This window comes from Lygodium microphyllum, chromosome 26, assembly GCF_053477565.2.
Source record: "Lygodium microphyllum isolate KBCC chromosome 26, Lygodium_microphyllum_v1.1.10, whole genome shotgun sequence".
Taxonomy (NCBI): Eukaryota; Viridiplantae; Streptophyta; class Polypodiopsida; order Schizaeales; family Lygodiaceae; genus Lygodium; species Lygodium microphyllum.
The window spans coordinates 6,578,564-6,596,271 of NC_141160.1; the positions used below are offsets into that span (position 1 = coordinate 6,578,564).

Here is a 17,708-nt window from a genome sequence, read left to right on the forward strand (position 1 = left end):
CTTCAAAATTGAAAAGCAATGTCGAACCCATGCAAACAGACACAACTTGCTTTTGAGATGCTAGCTACCAATTCTGGAGCCCATTAACTTGTTGTGCAAGGAAACTGTACAAATTTCTTTGTAATATTGAATTTTAATATTAGGCTTGTATAGACTAGCGTTCCTTGCACACTTCACATGCATGGAAGGCTTGGCCGCTTTGCAGCGGCTTCGCGCCATGACTTGTATTGATGCAAGTTCTCTAGAGAGAAACTCTTTGTAGAGTAGCTGAATGCTCCTTGATAGTACTATGTCATTGGGTGGTCACAATCTTGTCCTAGAGCCTTTTGAGATGGCACACACATCCGAGAGAGAGAGAGAGAGATATCTATCAGTCTATTATCACATCAATAGACTATCACATCAAAACATGAGAGGACACATTAGAGTTGCTATATTAATTAGAACACAAGCTTTTCATTTTCTTAATTTATGTGCTAAGGAAAAATATGGCCCAAACTCTTCACCATTGCAATGGGCAGGTCCAAAAGAAGACTGAAAAAGGCCTTTGAGAGGCCAATATGATGAATCATATTCTTAACGGATTGAAAGGGGTGGGGCGGGGGGGGATTAGGGGGGCGGGGGAATAACAACAAATACAATTGCAAACCGTATTTTGAAAAAGGGCAGAGAAGAAGCAAAGCACACAAGAGAGAAACAAAACGAGGAGAGAGAGAGAGAGAGGAAAGTCCATCTCTCTCATATTCACGAAGAACTGTTGATCGATCCTCTCTCTCTCTCTCTCTCTGCCCGTCTCTCTCGTCTGTGTTTGTGCGCCCCTCCCTCCCCCTCCCTCTCTCTCTCTCTCTCTCTCTCTCTCTCTCTCTGTATGTGCTTCGCTGTATTTCGCTCGAACAGCATGCCCTTAGGCTTTGCACGAGTCCAGCCAATGCAACGGAGAGGTTTGAAGTAGCAGGCAGTCACATGAACCCGAGAGAGAATTTTTGCACCAGGAAGAAGCAGAATCACTACATTGAGCCCGCCTAGAGAAGATAGACCAGGACCGGATGACAAAGATTCTAATGGTATCTGGTGTCATTTCACATATTACCGCAACAGCTTTCCTTTCCTTGAGCATTCCTGGTGAAGCATTAATGATCAGGCTATTATTCTCAATACCATAAACCCGATGTTGTCGCCAGTCCATTTTTTTCAAGGAAACCGAGAGCAGAAACACTTGCCAGTCACATTTAAAGGAAAAGGAGGGGACAATTTTTATGTTATCAGAATACTATCTCTCTAGATGCAGAACTCCTTCCATTTGTCTGTCATGATAGATGGCTTTTTGATTAACCAAAGTGATGGCCTGCTGCAGTTAGTGCTCTAGCCCCTGCCAGCAGTTTCTGCTGAGGTTGGCTTTTTCTGTGCCATGAACCAAGTAAGAAGGTGAACCCATGATTAGCCCGAACTTCTTTCTTTCTGAAGCTCTGGCAGTGGTGTGAGGTAATCCTGTTTATTACTACCCCTAAATTGCGTTTGTGCTCTTTTGCTTGAATGCACAGTCCACCCAGGCTCCTGCCTCTTGCACGTGTTTGTAGAGTTGTGGACACTTTGGTTAATATGTTTGTTCTTGTCAGCAATAAGTCCCCAGCGTGACTGCTTCTTACAAGCATTGCATGTTCAGAGCATCACACTATGTGCAACCAAAATGTTATTTGGGTGCCGTGTTTTCAATTCTGGAAAGTAACTTCAATCATAACCAATCATACAGTTCTTATTCGAGAAATTCTTTGGCTAAGGAAATTTTCAATAACGTTCTGCAGATTTCACAGGGCTGTTGCATATTATACTGCATCAAGACCTTTCAGAGACTAGCTACCCAAACGGAGTCTCCACTAAGGAATACTGTGATAAAATGGCCCTTTCTCCTAACAGAAATAGTGTTCCGGGACCCCTTAGAGTACCAATGATACGTTTAGAAAGACCCCTCTCAATTGGATCAACAGGCAAGTCAGCTGCAACCACATTGCCTTCATCCGGCTCGCTTCCTTCTCGATCAAAACCTGTAACACCATCTCCGTGTCAAGGAAGGCGTGCAGCCCTAGGGTCACGGAATGGAAGGGATGATTCTGGAGGTTTGCCTTTTCTATAACTCATTCTTATTCCTGATTTTGATATTAACATTCACAAACGTGTGCTAAAGCCTTGTACTACTTATGAGCTCTGTACAACAGGCACGCATTGTCTGAAGTGTTTGCTACCAAGTGTGAATACAGATGCCACAAGTTTTTTGAACTGAACAACACTTAAGGTCTTTAGAGAAACAATTTGTGGGTTGCCAGTTCCAGGAAGAGTGAGGGTGGCTGTCAGGCTTCGTCCTAGAAATTCTGAGGAGCTGTTAGCTGATGCTGACTTTGGCGATTATGTTGAATTGATGCCAGAGGTTTCTTTCTTTTTCCCTTCCTGCATGTGCACCAATGTGTTTTCTGGAGAAAGTTTGTTATCCATAAATTGTGTCATGATATGACCTGAGTGAGTGTCGAGTATTTGTGCAGCTGAAGCGGCTGAAGCTACGAAGAAATAACTGGGACTGTGAGACTTTTCAATTTGATGAAGTCTTGACAGAGGCTGCCTCTCAAAAGCGTGTATATGAAGTGGTTGCAAAGCCAGTAGTTGAGGTACACTTGTTGATGAAAAGGAAAATAATAAAAACGAATTTTACCAATCTTCTACTCCCTTTTGGATAACCATGTTAGCACAACTACAGCTTGATGTTGCTCTGCCGTGCATTCTGTGAAGTTTGAGACCAAAAACCCGAGCTAGAAATGAGCTAAAATTCTTTCTTCAACTGTTTGCATCTACTAAACATACGGGGTTGAGCACAAGAAAATTCTTTTTATTCCAATTTACATTGATTGATTATCTTTTCTAGCTCAAGTCAGGTTGCAATAAAGCTTAACCAAACCATCTAACATCGATTATAAAGGCACTATTTTATGAAGAAAATATTCATGGGCAGGACTATGCCATTCATTTATTCTCTCTGGAAACTTGTAGAATATGGAAGAGAGCAGGCTTGTTAAGGATCGGCATTTGCACTGCATGCGATCGGAATTGCAACTTGTTTATTAACTCAGTCTGAAAAAAATTGATTGAGTTATATCTTTGCATGCAGAGTGTTTTAGAAGGCTACAATGGGACTGTAATGGCTTATGGACAGACGGGCACAGGAAAAACATTTACCCTTGGTAGGCTTGGTGAGGAGGATACAGCAGACCGTGGAATCATGGTACGAGCCATGGAAGATATATTAACAGATACATCATCTGAGCAGGATACAATTACAATTTCGTATCTGCAGGTATGTTTGTGTCACACCACAATCTTGAGTATTTGTGGGATCTGCTCTGTTTTCAAGAGTGTGAATGTGCACGCATGAACTTGCATGTGTAGGCCTGCTAAAATTGATGTTGTCACCAATGCTTTTCACCAGTATGTAGTTATAGTTGTTTAAGATGAAAATAGTTTTACCACATGCACCCAACGTTTTGTCCAAAGAGACATGATAGATGGTGGGAATGCTAGGTTGGGGCAGTGATGCCCTACAGGATACGACAGAGTCGCAGCACTAATGCTTCTCATATGGTTTTTATTGTGCATAATTTTGACTGGGGGGGTTGTCGTATCTAGCTGGTGCTCTAGAGTTCAAGCTTTTTTGGCATAGTCACAGGGGACGCAGGGGATGTGGGCCTGGAACAGAGGGATCCATCCTGGAACGCGGGACCCGTCTCCAATGCATCCTGAAAAGGGTGCATTTCCATGCAGTGGTTAATCACAAGGGGACATGTCCCGGGACAGGGGGGAACATGTGGGATGGGACGCAGGGGATGCCATGTGTCATAGAGTTTATACTATTTGTACTGTTTCTTGTAGTCTTCAGTCCACTAGTTTTATTGTTTCTCAGCTTGTACTGTGTCTTGTAGACTTTAGTCTGAGGACTCATTATTTAGTGGTTACTGTTGGACTTTAGTCTTTATGTCATATGGTGTTTATGATTCCTTAGTTATTAACTTTTACTATATCTCTCAGTTTGTACTGTTGCTTGTTCAGTGTTTACTGTTGGACTTTAGTCCTTAAGTCATACAACATTTCTTAGTCACCATTTGGCATTGACAAACCAGATGGTCGAGGTCAAGAGATGGGTCACTGGAAAGACCAATAAATTATGGCATATTCGGGAAAACAAAAAGAAGCGGCAGGAAAGATTTCTCCAACTCTGGAAGTCTAAGGTTCCTTATCAGGGTAAAGTGTTCATGTGGAGGTTGCTTACGATGAGATATTGCTTCATCTCTTCGTCTCTTGCCTTGTTGCTCGATAGATTTGGAGTTTTGTTTCCTGTGCGTAGTCCTCAATGACTCAGCACAACGGATATCAGCTTGTTCGTGGATCATGGGAAGGATGCCTTCTATGTCCGCCTTGCAATCTGATTATTCCTGCCTTTTCCATTTCCTCCGATGGACAATTTTGTGGCATATTTGGCGTACTTAGAATGCCTTCATTTTTGATTCTGCCTTGGGCATCCATGGTCATGTGGCCCATATTCATGGTTTAGTGTTATGGCAGATCTCCTCTATGGTTTCACCTGACCTGGTTCTTCCTGACATTGTTGCTCCTTGTCTGGATATTGTTCGCTCCACTCCAGCTATCTTTTTTGTGTGATATTTGTGTGCTATGGTCTTAGAGGCCTTTTGGCTTGATTTGTGTATGTTTTGTTTTTCTTAGCTGACCTAATGGTCTGATGTAAATATTGCTACTTAATTCAATTATCGTCGAGAGAGAGAGAGAGAGAGAGAGAGAGAGAGAGAGAGAGAGAGAGAGAGAGAGAGAGAGAGAGAGTCTTGAGTCAGCGATCTCAGGGTTCTGCAGGTGTGTCTCTCTCTCAAACGCACACACAGAAACACGCGCGCACAGAGAGAGAGAGAGAGAGAGAGAAAGGTTCCTTCCGAGCATCAGCAGGCGTGCAGACGGCGTCAGTGCTGCTTGCCCGTCGTCTGTTCTGGGGGCGGGGGTCCCTGCCGTCGCCTTTCAGTCCCGTGGGCCCTCGTTTCGTCCTGGTCCTGTTCCTGAGTGCCGCCCCTGCTTCGCCCCGCCTGCTGTCTCGCCTTCGGTCCCGCCTTCTGTCCCGCCCTGTCTTCTGCCCAATCGTGTTGCAACGTTTGCAGTCGCCCCATTTCCTTCGACTGTGCTGCTGTTCGCGGCTCCGCCTGTCTGTGCTTGTCCTTTTCTGCCGAGGCGCCCAGCTGCTGTAAACCCTAAGCCCGACAATTGGCAGAGAGGCAGCATCTGGGCCAGAGTGCCCACTGATCTGTACACAGAGAGAGAGAGAGAGAGAGAGAGAGAGAGAGAGAGAGAGAGAGAGAGAGAGAGAGAGAGAGAGAGAGAGAGAGAGAGAGAGAGAGAGAGAGCCCTGCTGTCGCTCGTGTGCACTGCGGGCTCTGCGCCTGATTCACGCCCGTTCGCCTTGTGCGTCAGGGCTTCTGCCCACGCCTGCTGTCCGCCCTCGCCTGTTGGTCGCCCCCCTCGCCTGTCGGACGCTGCCCTCGCCAGTCAGCCACCGTGGTGGTCGCCCCCGACTTTTAACGCCTGCAACCTGATCGTGTGACGTCCTGAGGGTCGTCCTCCGCCGTGTGCGAAACAGGCTTACCGGGGTGCCGCTTTCTAACTCAGCCGACAGTCATCTGCCCTGTGCGTCAGTCCTCCCTCGCGATCAGCTCGTCATACAAGATGGCTGGTTTGGATCTGGATTTCATAGACCAAACGGTGGCAGCACTTGGCCCGGATTCTGATGCTGAGGAACCGGAGGATATGGTTCCGTGCACTGAAGAGATCCCCCCGGGTCCTGACCTCCAGCCTGCGGGTAAACGTACCAAGCATACCTCGGAAGAAATAGGTGTTATTCAGGATCGTTCCTATGCGCAGGTTGCTTCGGATTCTGTGGACTCTCAGGAGATGGACTGGGAGCATCTGCTGGAATTTGCCAACACTCTGCTTGGCGAATATGTTCAACACAATCAGGAAGCCTTTTCTGACTCCGCACCTGATATGTTCTGGAAGCTACCGTCGACCCAAAAACTGTCCTACGCTCCTTTTCGGTGTTCTATGATCGCGCGGTGATACTCTTCTTCACTGGTCGAATCCCGCTGCTTTCCCGTATTCGCCAATGGCTGCAGAGTCTGCTACAAGGAGAATGTGTTGAAGAGATTTTTGTTGGGTCCCGAGGTTTTTTTGAGGTCCTCTTGAAAACTGAGACGCACCGTGCTGCTCTCCTGTCTAAACTGCCCTTGTTTTTTGATCGTCGGTTGGTTCATGTGGTTCCATGGCGTCCGATGGCAGATTTTCAGCGCCTCCTGCAACGTGAATGCCCTGTGTGGGTAGAAGTGGAAAATTGTCCGGCTGTTTATTGGCCGCTATTGAAGGATGCTATGGCCGCTGTGGGCACGGTTTTGGTCCCTCCCAGTCTCAGAGCTGTGAATCGCAACCGCTTGTGCATGTTATGGGATACTGCACGGAAACGGCCTGCTTGGTTACGCCTCAATTGCTCTGGCATGCATCCGTTACACTTACGTTTGAAATGGGGCAATTTTGCAGGCCATTGCTTTTCCTGTGGACAGTTGGGGCACTTTATGGCCGAATGCCCAGAGCAGCAACACATTTCAGATGCGGGCCATGTTGCTCCGCCCATGGAAGATATGGTGTGTGATGCTCCTTCGCTGGATACTATCCACCCGCCCCAAGTTTTGGCCAAAGGTAAACAACAGGTTTCGGGTCCGGATTCCCGTGCCACTGATTGGGTTGAAGTACGTGCAAAAAAAGGCAACAGGATTGTTGCTGGCATGGACAGTACTGTGCCTACTACCTCACAAGATTCCATGCGTACATATATGCGCCGGAAGGAAATGTTGTCTTCCGAGCACTCTGCTCCTGCTATGGTTTCCTTAGCCCCTCGTCCTCAGCCCGCCAGGAAAATGTATTCGGATCGTCTAAAGGGTCCACTTGCAAAGCTGGCTTTTGATACCAGAGGCAACGTCATTACCCCGTGGGACCGTCGTTATCCACGCTCCAAACCCAAGCAAGCAGATATGCCGTCTACTTCCAAATTTGGTCCTCAGAACTCTTTTGCAGTGTTGGCAGATTTCTTGGATGAGGGAGTCCTGGACATTCTCGCCGACAAAGTCAAATCGAGGCAAGCTGTGCCTCGTACCTAATGGTGTTTTGCATACACATGAAAATAGCCACGTGGAATGTGCGAGGAATTTGTTCTCGACACAAACAACATGCCATGTGGACTGCATTGTATGAGAATCAGTGGGATGTCCTCTGCGCTGTTGAGCACAAGAGTCACGGTGAAGCCGGAAAAGTTGTGGATTGCCATGGCTTTCGTTTGTTCTATGTAGGAACACATGCCATGCATTATTCGGGTGTGCTCATGATTGTACATGCCAAATATCAGCCTGTTCTCATTAAAAATGATGTTCATGGCCGCTTTTTGGTGATAGAAATTTTATTCGAAGGGGAAATCTTATGGTTACTTGGCCTCTATGCTCCGAATGATTCGTTATCTCGCCGGGAGCTTTGGCAGACTTTGCAGACCTCCTTGTCACTTGGCAGACGGGGCTTCTTCATGGGGGATTTCAATATGTGTGTTGATTCCTCCCAGTCCACATCGGAGCACTCGGTAATGGATGCGCCGGAAAGTCGTATGTGGCATGAGTTGGCTCTTGCTGTTCTTAAGCAAGATCTCTGGTCCTGGCTACACCCATCTTCTCCCGGGTTTACTTTCCATTCGGCCCAGTATGCAACAACATGGTCGCGGTTGGACCGTATATATATCATGCAGAATGATGATTTTCTGCCTGAGATGCTCGAAATAAAAGTGTTGCAGCAATATGTCTTGTCGGACCATTTCCCTCTGCAGTTCGAGTTGCTTGCACAACCCATTGCACCTTTCAAGCAATTTCTGGAGAGACTCCCTTTGCGTTTCAACTCGTCCTACTTGAAGCATGCAATTTTTCAGGGCTATATGCAGCAATTGCTTGACAGATTCTTCTTGGACTGTTCCTCTCAGGGCACTGCGCCATTTGAAAGATTGCTCTCTAATGTGCAGCGGGTTGCTCGGCAGTATGGGATCTATCATGCCTCTCTTTGTCGGCGCCGTCGACAGGCAGCGGAGGACCTGCTGGTTTTGGTTCGCTCCCTGCTGGTGGACACTCCGGATGATGCATTTCTGCTTGCACTGGCAATGCGGGTGGCCGATCTTATTAAAGAATTCCAGTTAAAATCGTATCAACAGGCCAAATTGCAACATCTGACAGAGACTTTGCAAGATAGTGCCTGTCAGACCCATAAGTTCTTTCGGGCTCTCCACGCCTCTCCTGCTCGAGAGAATATGACAAGACTCGAGGATGCAGAAGGCCACCTTATCCTGGATCCACAGACTATTGTGCATATGTGCAGGAATTATTTTCGTGACCTTCTCGGTTCTGCTTCTCCACCTTCAGCCCAAACTACTCAGGCCCGTTCGGTTTTTTATGACCTGGTCCGCAATCAGCTTCCGCAGGACATGCAAGCTACTCTGGAGTCAGATATTGGTGAGGCAGAGGTTATGGACGTCTTGTTACACTTGCCCAAAGATAAAAGTCCAGGTTGGGATGGTCTCACCAATGAGTTCTTTGAAGCTTTCGCTACCCAACTGGCGAAACCATTGCAGGCGTTGTTTCAGCAGGTGTGGGAAATGGGAATCGTTTCAGGATCCCGCGCGGATACCGTGGTTTATGGGAAAAGCTTTTATTGGAGCTTCAGGGTCGGCAACCCTTTCCTGCCCTGGCTGTGGATCGTCCTTGGCAGGACTGGGACCTTGCAGGCAAGTTGAGTCTGGAAAAGGCCTCTACCAATTAGGTGTATCATCTTCTCATTCGAGATCACCACTGGCTGGGTGTGAAAGCTAATACTGTTTGGGGACTGCGGAAATCGCGGACATGGTGGCAGGCAACGCTGATGGAGGGCTGGCGGAATAAGGCACCTTTCAAATGCAAGGTCTTCCTTTGGCGGGTAATGATTGGTGGTCTTCCGCTTGCTTCGGCCCTTTCCAAGCGTCGAATCTCGAATGGCAATTGTTTCTTCTGTACCACTACCGTGGAATCGGCCCGACATCGTTTTCTTTCTTGCCCGCTCGCCAAGAACATCTGGTTACTCTTGTCGCAAATCTGGCAAGCAGTGGTGGGGTCCTCACTAACTCCTTTCGATTGGGTTTTTGTGCGCCCAAAGTACCCCACACCCCCACAGTTACATATGCAGATCTTATTTCACTTTTTCAGATACTGGGGATGCTGGCACATTTGGACCACGCGCAATGCTTTTCTTTTTGATTCGGCCTCTAATGTACCGAGACATATTGCCAGGCTTAAAGGGCTCTTGCATTGGCAGCTAGATCTCATTCGACACTCCGACTTGCTTCCTCGGGAGGATTGTATCCATGGCATATGGCAATTGCCTCTGGGTCGTTGCCATGACTGGTGTAACCTATGTAGTGCATTAGTACGGGGATTTCCCACACGTTGGGCTAGGGCCCTCGTGTCTCTTGTAATCATGTCATCATGTAATCTTGTACTTTTTTCGTAATTAATACAATTACCTTTTGAGAGAGAGAGAGAGAGAGAGAGAGAGAGAGAGAGAGAGAGAGAGAGAGAGAGAGAGAGAGAGAGAGAGAGAGAGTTTTACGAAAAAAAAGAGAGAGAGACGTCGCCTTTTACGAAAAAAAAAAAAAAAGAGAGGCGTCGCCTGCGCCCTGTCGCCATTGCCTGTAGCCCCGTCGCCTGCACCTATTGCCGTCGTCTGCAGCCCCGTCGCCTTCTCCTGCAGGCCCGTCGCTTGCATCTAGAGGCCCGTCGGCTGCGTGCTTTGCCCTGTTGTTGCCCGTCAGATCTGCGGGCTCCGCTCTTGCTCGTCGCCCGTCCGCCCTATGTGTCAGGGCTCCTGCCGTTGCCGTTGGACCTGGGCCTTGTGGACCTTGCTTGCCCCGTCGCCTGCCCTGTCGCCTGCCCCGCCGCCTGCACTGTTGCCGGTCTCTGAAGCTCTGCGCTTGCGTTTCGCCTGCGCTTCGTCCTTTCGCCCTGCGCGTTAGGGTTTCGGCTGCCGCCTGGCCCCTGCCCTGCGACTCCGACTGTCCCCCTTGTCATCGCCTGCCCGCCCTGTGTTCCACCCTCCTGCCCCTGCACTGTTAGGGTTGTGCCCTGCCGCGCGCCCTCTTGGGACAGGTCACGACTGCGGAGGATAAGGTTGCGTTTCCCGCTATCCACCGTGCGTCAGTCCTCCTTCGAGATCAGATCGTGATACACGATGGCTGGTTTGGATCTGGATTTCATAGACCAAACTGTGGCAGCACTTGGCCCAGATTCTGATGCTGAGGAACCTGAGGATATGGTTCCGTGCATCGAAGAGATGCCCCTTGGTCCTGACATCCAGCGTGCGGGTAAACGTACCAAGTATACTTCGGAAGAGATAGGTGTTCATTACGATCGTTCCTATGCTCAGGTTGCTTCAGATTCTGTGGACTCTCAGGATGTTGACTGGGAGCATTTGTTGGAATTTGCCAACACTCTGCTTGGCGATTATGTTCAACATAATCAGGAAGTCTTTTCTGACTCTGCACCTGACGATGTTCTTGAAGCCACCGTGGACCCAAAAACTGTTCTACGCTCCTTTTCGGTGTTTTATGATCGCGCTGTGATACTCTTCTTCACTGGCCGAATCCCGCTGCTTTCCCGTATTCGCCAGTGGCTGCACGGTCTGCTACAAGGGGAATGTGTTGAAGAGATTTTTGTTGGGTCCCGAGGTTTTTTTGAGGTCCTGTTGAAATCTGAGACGCACCGTGCTGCTCTCCTGTCTAAACTGCCTTTGTTTTTTGATCGCCGGTTGGTTCATGTGGTTCCATGGCGCCCAATGGCAGATTTTCAGCGCCTCCTGCAACGTGAATGCCCTGTGTGGGTAGAAGTGGAAAATTGTCCGGATGTTTATTGGCCACTATTGAAGGATGCTATGGCCGCTGTGGGCACTGTTCTGGTCCCTCCCAGTCTCAAGGTTGTGAATCGCAACCGCTTGTGTATGTTATGGGATACTGCAAGGAAAAGGCTTGCTTGGTTACGCCTCAATTGCTCTGGCATGCATCCGTTACACTTTCGTTTGAAATGGGGCAATTTTGCAGGACATTGCTTTTCCTGTGGACAGTTGGGGCATTTTATGGCCGAATGCCCGGAGCAGCAACACACTTCAGATGTTGGCCATGTTGCGCCGCCCATGGAAGATATGGTGTGTGATGCTCCGTTGCTGGATACTCTCCACCCGCCTTAAGTTCTGGCCAAAGGTAAACAACAGGTTTCGGGTCTGGATTCCCGTGCCAGTGATTGGGTTGAAGTACGTGCAAAAAAAGGCAACAGGGTTGTTGCGGGCATGGACAATACTGTGCCTACTACCTCACAAGATTCCATGCGTACATATATGTTAGCAGAGTATTTGTCAGCTCATGTGTGAGTCTGAGCTTGATCTGGGCTGGGCATTTTTTATTAGGTGTTTTAGGTATTTTTCTGGTGTGGCATTTTATGCCAGTGGAGCATTTTATGCACCAGTCGGCCAGCTTTAATGCTGTCCGACCAGCATTATTGCTCCCCACTTTTTCAGCCTATTTATACTCAGTGGCTCCTCCTCAGTCAGTCACTTCATCTTCACCATCTGCAGACTCTGTGGAGAGAGGAGCCAGTGCCAGTGCCCACGCAGCCAGTGACTCACTGTTGTATGCGGCTGTCTCGTGTTCAGATATATGGATTCCATTTCCCGTGCATACATCTGAGTTCTCATCTGTATCATGTTCTTTTCTTTTCTCTTTTTGTCTTGTGTTTCAGCAGTTTATTTCAGCACATGTTTATGCTTCCACCGCTGCTCCACTTCTGACATGGTATCACTTTTCAGGATTTGTGTTTCTGCTGTGTTTTCTTGCTGGTTTCAGGACTGTTTTGTACCCCTGCTGATCAGACGACTGCTGTCGCAGCCAGGCGACCTGTTTTGGGGCTGTTTTCAGCCTGCGTTTTTTGCAGTTTTGCCATTGCCTGCTGCCTCCGCACCCTCTGCTACCTACGCACCCTCTGCTGCCTGCGTTTTTCATCTGCAGCTGCTGGCGACAGTTTACTACCTGTTTTCTCCAGTTTACAGCCTGTGTTTTGCTGATTCAGCGTCTCTCATGGCTGGGTGACTATTACTTCAGGCCGTTTTTGCTGTTTTTGGCAGTTTTTGACAGATTTTTTGACTTTCTGCAGCAGATTTTGTCTTCTATTGATCAGATTTTGGGTTATATTGCATGTGAACTCTCTTTTTCTGTAGTCTGTGCTTGTGTTTTGGCTGTGTTTCCTCTCTAAATTCCATCTCTTCTCTACTTCTCTTCTTATCCTCTCCATATGGCTCCTCCGTGCACTTCCACTGATGATAAGTTACATGGACCTGATTATCTCACATGGAGTGTTGTCATGAAAGCTTGGTTTGTGCAGAAGCGGCTATGGTACATCGTCTGTGGAGCTATTGCTCGACTTCTCCGTCCTTTTCCTCTTCCTGAAGACTTTAATGAGGACAATCATGAGGAAGCGGTGCTCACATGGGACTCGGACGATGCCCGTGCTTACTCGGCGTTGCTTCGCTGTATTTCTAAAGCCCCGGAGTTTGATGGAGTGGCCAATGCTTTGCGGGCGCAGACATCATCGACTCCTGTCAGCTTTACACATATGACCTCGATGCTTCTTGAGCATGAGGCATCCTTGAGATTACAGGGGCGGCTTCCGGCACATTATGGAGGCGAGGCTTATGTAGCTTCAGAGAGGGGTAACGGGAAGAAGAAGTCGAAGGCCCAGTGTTACCACTGTGGCAAGAAGGGACATTTGCGGAAGGACTGCAAGAAGTTAGCGGCTTCCAGGAAGAAGGAGCAGAAGACGAAGCGGGATGCTGACTCTACCGATGAGTCCTCTCCTTCATCAGACTCCGACTCCGATCCTCCGACCAAGGTGAAGTCCAAGGCGCGGAAGGGATCCTCTTCTTTGGATCGCGGGAAGGGCTTGGTGGCCCCTTCCTCAGCTGCTTTCTAGTGGTGGTGATGAGGTCATCCCTCACGACTCTCTTGTGCCAGAGAGGGAGTGTGAGTGGGTGTTTAGATGGGGCAGCCGCGCCTCATCTATACTTTTATACAGGTGCACAGGTTCCAGAGAGGGACGTCCCTGACGCATCGACTTCAGTCTGGCGGAATCAAATCCTGGAGCTGGGATTGACATCCAGGTTCATGCTGAGCTGGTTATCTGACAGAGAGCAGGAGGCTTTCGTCTGGAGCTCACATGAGGGGACACTTTGGCGGTCTGGCCAAAGGCGGGGACTCCATGGTCACCTATGTTCAGGGGCATTTTTGACAGGATGGTCTTGTATGCTCCTGCGAGACATTGGTGATGGACACAGAGACATGCTATGATCTTCTCTATTTTCAGGTGTTTGGTACGATCGACATCGACATCAGGTTCTCTCCGAGGCACCTTGGTGGTGGCTTGATCACCCACTGCTTGGGTATCCATGGTTCTACCTGGTGGTTCTATGTTGTATAGTTTCTGATCCCTTTTCATTGTACTATTGTATTGTATCAGATCACTCATGATCTGAGAGAGGGTGTTAGCAGAGTATTTGTTAGCTCATGTGTGAGTCTGAGCTTGATCTGGGCTGGGCATTTTTTATTAGGTATTTTAGGTATTTTTCTGGTGTGGCATTTTATGCCAGTGGAGCATTTTATGCACCAGTTGGCCAGCTTTAATGCTGTCCGACCAGCATTATTGCTCCCCACTTTTTCAGCCTATTTATACTTAGTGGCTCCTCCTCAGTCAGTCACTTCATCTTCACCATCTGCAGACTCTGTGGAGAGAGGAGCCAGTGCCAATGCCCACGCAGCCAGTGACTCACTGTTGTATGCGACTGTCTCGTGTTCAGATATATGGATTCCATTTCCCGTGCATACATCTGAGTTCTCATCTGTATCATGTTCTTTTCTTTTCTCTTTTTGTCTTGTGTTTCAGCAGTTTATTTCAGCACATGTTTATGCTTCCACTGCTGCTCCACTTCTGACAATATATGCGTAGGAAGGAAATGTTGTCTTCCGAGCGCTCTACTCTTGCTATGGTTGCCTCTGCCCCCCGTCCTCAGCCCGGCAGGAAAATGTATTCGGATCGTCCAAAGGGTCCACCTGCTAAGCTGGCTTTTGATACCAGAGGCAACGTCATTACCCCGTGGGACCGTCGTTATCCCCGTTCCAACCCCAAGCCAGCAGATATGCCGTCTACTTCCAAATCTGGTCCTCAGAACTCTTTTGCGGTGTTGGTAGATTTCTTGGACGAGGGAGTTCTGGATATTCTCGCCGACAAAGTAAAATCGAGGCAAGCTGTGCCTCGTACGTGTTTTTGTTTTGAATACACATGAAAATAGCCACGTGGAATGTGCGAGGAATTTGTTCTCGACACAAGCAACATACCATGTGGACTGTATTGTATGAGAATCAGTGGGATGTCCTGTGCGCTGTTGAGCACAAGAGTCACGGTGAAGCCGGAAAAGTTGTGGATTGCCATGGCTTTCGTTTGTTCTATGCAGGGACACAGGCCATGCATTATTCGGGTGTGCTCATGATTGTACATGACAAATATCAGCCTGTTCTTGTTAAAAATGATGTTCATGGCCGCTTTTTGGTGATAGAAATTTTATTCGAAGGGGAAATCTTATGGTTACTTGGCCTCTATGCTCCGAATGATTCGTTATCTCGTCGAGAGCTTTGACAGACTTTGCAGACCTCCTTGCCAATTGGCAGACGGGGCTTCTTCATGGGGGATTTCAATATGTGTGTTGATTCTTCCCAGTCCACATCGGAGCATTCGGTAATGGATGCGCCGGAAAGTCGTATGTGGCATGCGTTGGCTCTTGCTGTTCTTAAGCAAGATCTCTGGTCCTGGCTACATCCGTCTTCTACAGGGTTTACTTTCCATTCTGCCCAGTATGCAACAACATGGTCGCGGTTGGACCGTATATATATCATGCAAAATGATGATTTCTTCCCGAGATGCTTGAAATAAAAGTGTTGCAGCAATATGTCTTGTCGAACCATTTCCCTCTGCAGCTCGAGCTGCTTGCACAACCCATTGCACCTTTCAAGCAATTTCTGGAGAGACTCCCTTTGCGTTTCAACTCGTCTTACTTGAAGCATGCCATCTTTCAGGGCTATATGCAGCAATTGATTGACAGATTCCTCTTGGACTTCTCCTCTCAGGGCACTGCGTCATTTGAACGATTGCTCTCTAATGTGCAGCGGGTTGCTCGGCAGTATGGGATCTATCATGCATCTCTTTGTCGGCGGCGTCGACAGGCAGCGGAGGACCTGCTGGTTTTGGTTCGTTCGCTGCTGGTGGACACTCCGGATGATGCATTTCTGCTCGCACTGGCCATGCAGGTGGCTGATCTTATTAAAGAGTTTCAGTTGAAATCATATCAGCAGGCCAAACTGCAACATCTGACGGAGACTTTGCAAGATAGTGCGTGTCAGACCCATAAGTTCTTTCGAGCTCTCCACGTCTCTCCTGCTCGAGAGAATGTGACCAGACTCGAGGATGGAGAAGGCCACCTTATCCTGGATCCGCAGACTATTGTGCATATGTGCAGGAATTATTTCCGTGACCTTCTTGGTTCCACTTCTCCACCTTCAGCCCAAATTACTCAGGCCCGTTCGGTTTTTTATGACCTGGTCCGCAATCAGCTTCCGCAGGACATGCAAGCTACTATGGAGTTAGATATTTGTGAGGCAGAGGTTATGGACGTCTTGTTACACTTGCCCAAGGATAAAAGTCCGGGCTGGGATGGTCTCACCAATGAGTTCTTTGAGGCTTTTGCTACCCAACTGGCGAAACCATTGCAGGCTTTGTTTCAACAGGTGTGGGAAACGGGGATCATGCCTTCCTCATGGAAAGGACTTATTAAATTGCTGCCAAAAGTTCCTTCGCCATCTAAGTTGACACAATGGCGCCCAATTTCTTTGATGGGTTCAATGTACAAAATCTTTTCCAAAGTAATGGCGAATCAGCTCCATAAGTATCTCCCTGCCATTGTGCACCCTCTCCAGTATGGTTTCATTAAGGGCCGAAATATTCTGCACAATGTATTGAATGCTCAACTGGCAATTGATTATGCAAGGCATTCTCATCAGGAGGTAGTACTGATTCAACTGGAACTGGAAAAGGCTTTTGACTATCTGGATTGGTCTTTCGTTGCTGAACTTATGTCTGCTATGGGCTTTGGTGCTCGGATGTCTCGTCTAATCTACACCATTAGCGCTGTGGCGTCTTCGCGAGTCATGCTGAACAGAGGTGTTACTGAGCCATTTGTCCTTGCCCGCTCTGTCAGACAGGGGTGCCCTTTGAGCCCTCTATTCTTTGCCCTTGCGACACATCCAATTCTTTCGATGTTATCTCATATGGCAGCCTCTTCTCAGTTGGCCGGACTGTCGCTTCCTACAGGACAGCACTTCATTAGCCAATCCCTGGCGGATGATAGCTTTATGATTTTGCATGCGGTTGGATGTTTGGGGTCTCTTTGGTCAGGCGTCCGGCCTTCGTATCAATGCGCTCAAATCAGCCATTCTCAGCTGCACGGAGTCGGATTTGCAGTCCTTGGACTGGCAAGGTTTGGTGTTCCTCGTGGCTCCATTGTCAGGCATCTTGGGTACCCTTTGGGTGTTGAGGTTCCCCCAAAGCAGCTTCTGCAGTGGATTTCTCAGAAAATGGTGGCTAAGTTTATGTATTGGAAGTCTCAGGCCTGGCCCTTCCATGTTCGCCTCAAAGTAGCCCAGACAATTATGTTGCCAATGCTCACATATTTCTTGCCATTGTTGCCCTGGACTACTACGACTCTGAATGCTCTTACTCAGTCTATTCGTTTCATGCTATGGAAGAAGGATTCATTGCACGCAGGTATTTCCTGGATCTCTTGGTCGCATGCGTGCACCCCCAAACGCATGGGTGGCAGAGCTCTTTTAGATGCCCAAACTCACATGCAGGCACTCCGTTGGTCTCTTTTCCGCGCCATGTGCTCGGATCATCATCCATGGGTCGATATAGCCCGTTATTTCCTTGAGGCCCATGGGCTTCTGCATGGTAATACCCAAATCCGGAGTTCTTGGTGGCATGTTCTTAATGCTGATTCGCGGTTCTCCAGTTCTTCTTCATCGCTGCTTACTCATTTGGTATGTTCCTGGAAACTGGTCCTCCAGAAGGCTCAGTGGCATCCAGCGGAGGATCGTTTAGCTACTAACTCTTTTCAATTGGAATTGCTGGCAGTCTCGCGTTTACTTTCATGGGAAGGTAAACATGAGCTTAGACCACAATTCAACCGGATGGCACGTTTGGGCTTGTCTTCAGTTGCGGATGCCACCTTGCCAGTCGCAATGTGCTTATGTCATTTCGTATAGCTAGGAGGCTTTTCAGGATCCCTCGTGGATATAGGCCTTTATGGGAACAGCTTTTGAGGGAGCTCCAGTGCAGACAACCCTTTCCTGCCCTTGCTTTGGATCATCCCATGCAGGATTGGGACCTACAAGGCCGGCTGAATTTAAGCAAAGCTTC

At 48.3% G+C, this 17,708-nt stretch overlaps 1 protein-coding gene across 6 annotated transcripts in view; it reads left to right on the forward strand.

The window, feature by feature from the left end:
• Positions 1-676: 676 nt before the first annotated feature.
• Positions 677-17,708, forward strand: part of LOC148012972 (kinesin-like protein KIN-UB) — a 120,309-nt gene continuing 103,277 nt past the window's right edge. For 5 of the 6 annotated variants that reach the window (XM_087667460.1, XM_087667461.1, XM_087667462.1 and 2 more), the window contains exons 1-5: positions 677-1,482; positions 1,803-2,114; positions 2,322-2,422; positions 2,535-2,657; positions 3,155-3,340. In XM_087667460.1, the coding sequence (XP_087523586.1) occupies positions 1,895-2,114; positions 2,322-2,422; positions 2,535-2,657; positions 3,155-3,340 (630 nt within the window). In that variant the 5' untranslated portion in view covers positions 677-1,482; positions 1,803-1,894. Of the gene's footprint in view, positions 1,483-1,802; positions 2,115-2,213; positions 2,423-2,534; positions 2,658-3,154; positions 3,341-17,708 lie in introns of those variants that run through there. The other variant, XM_087667465.1, reaches the window with a different exon arrangement.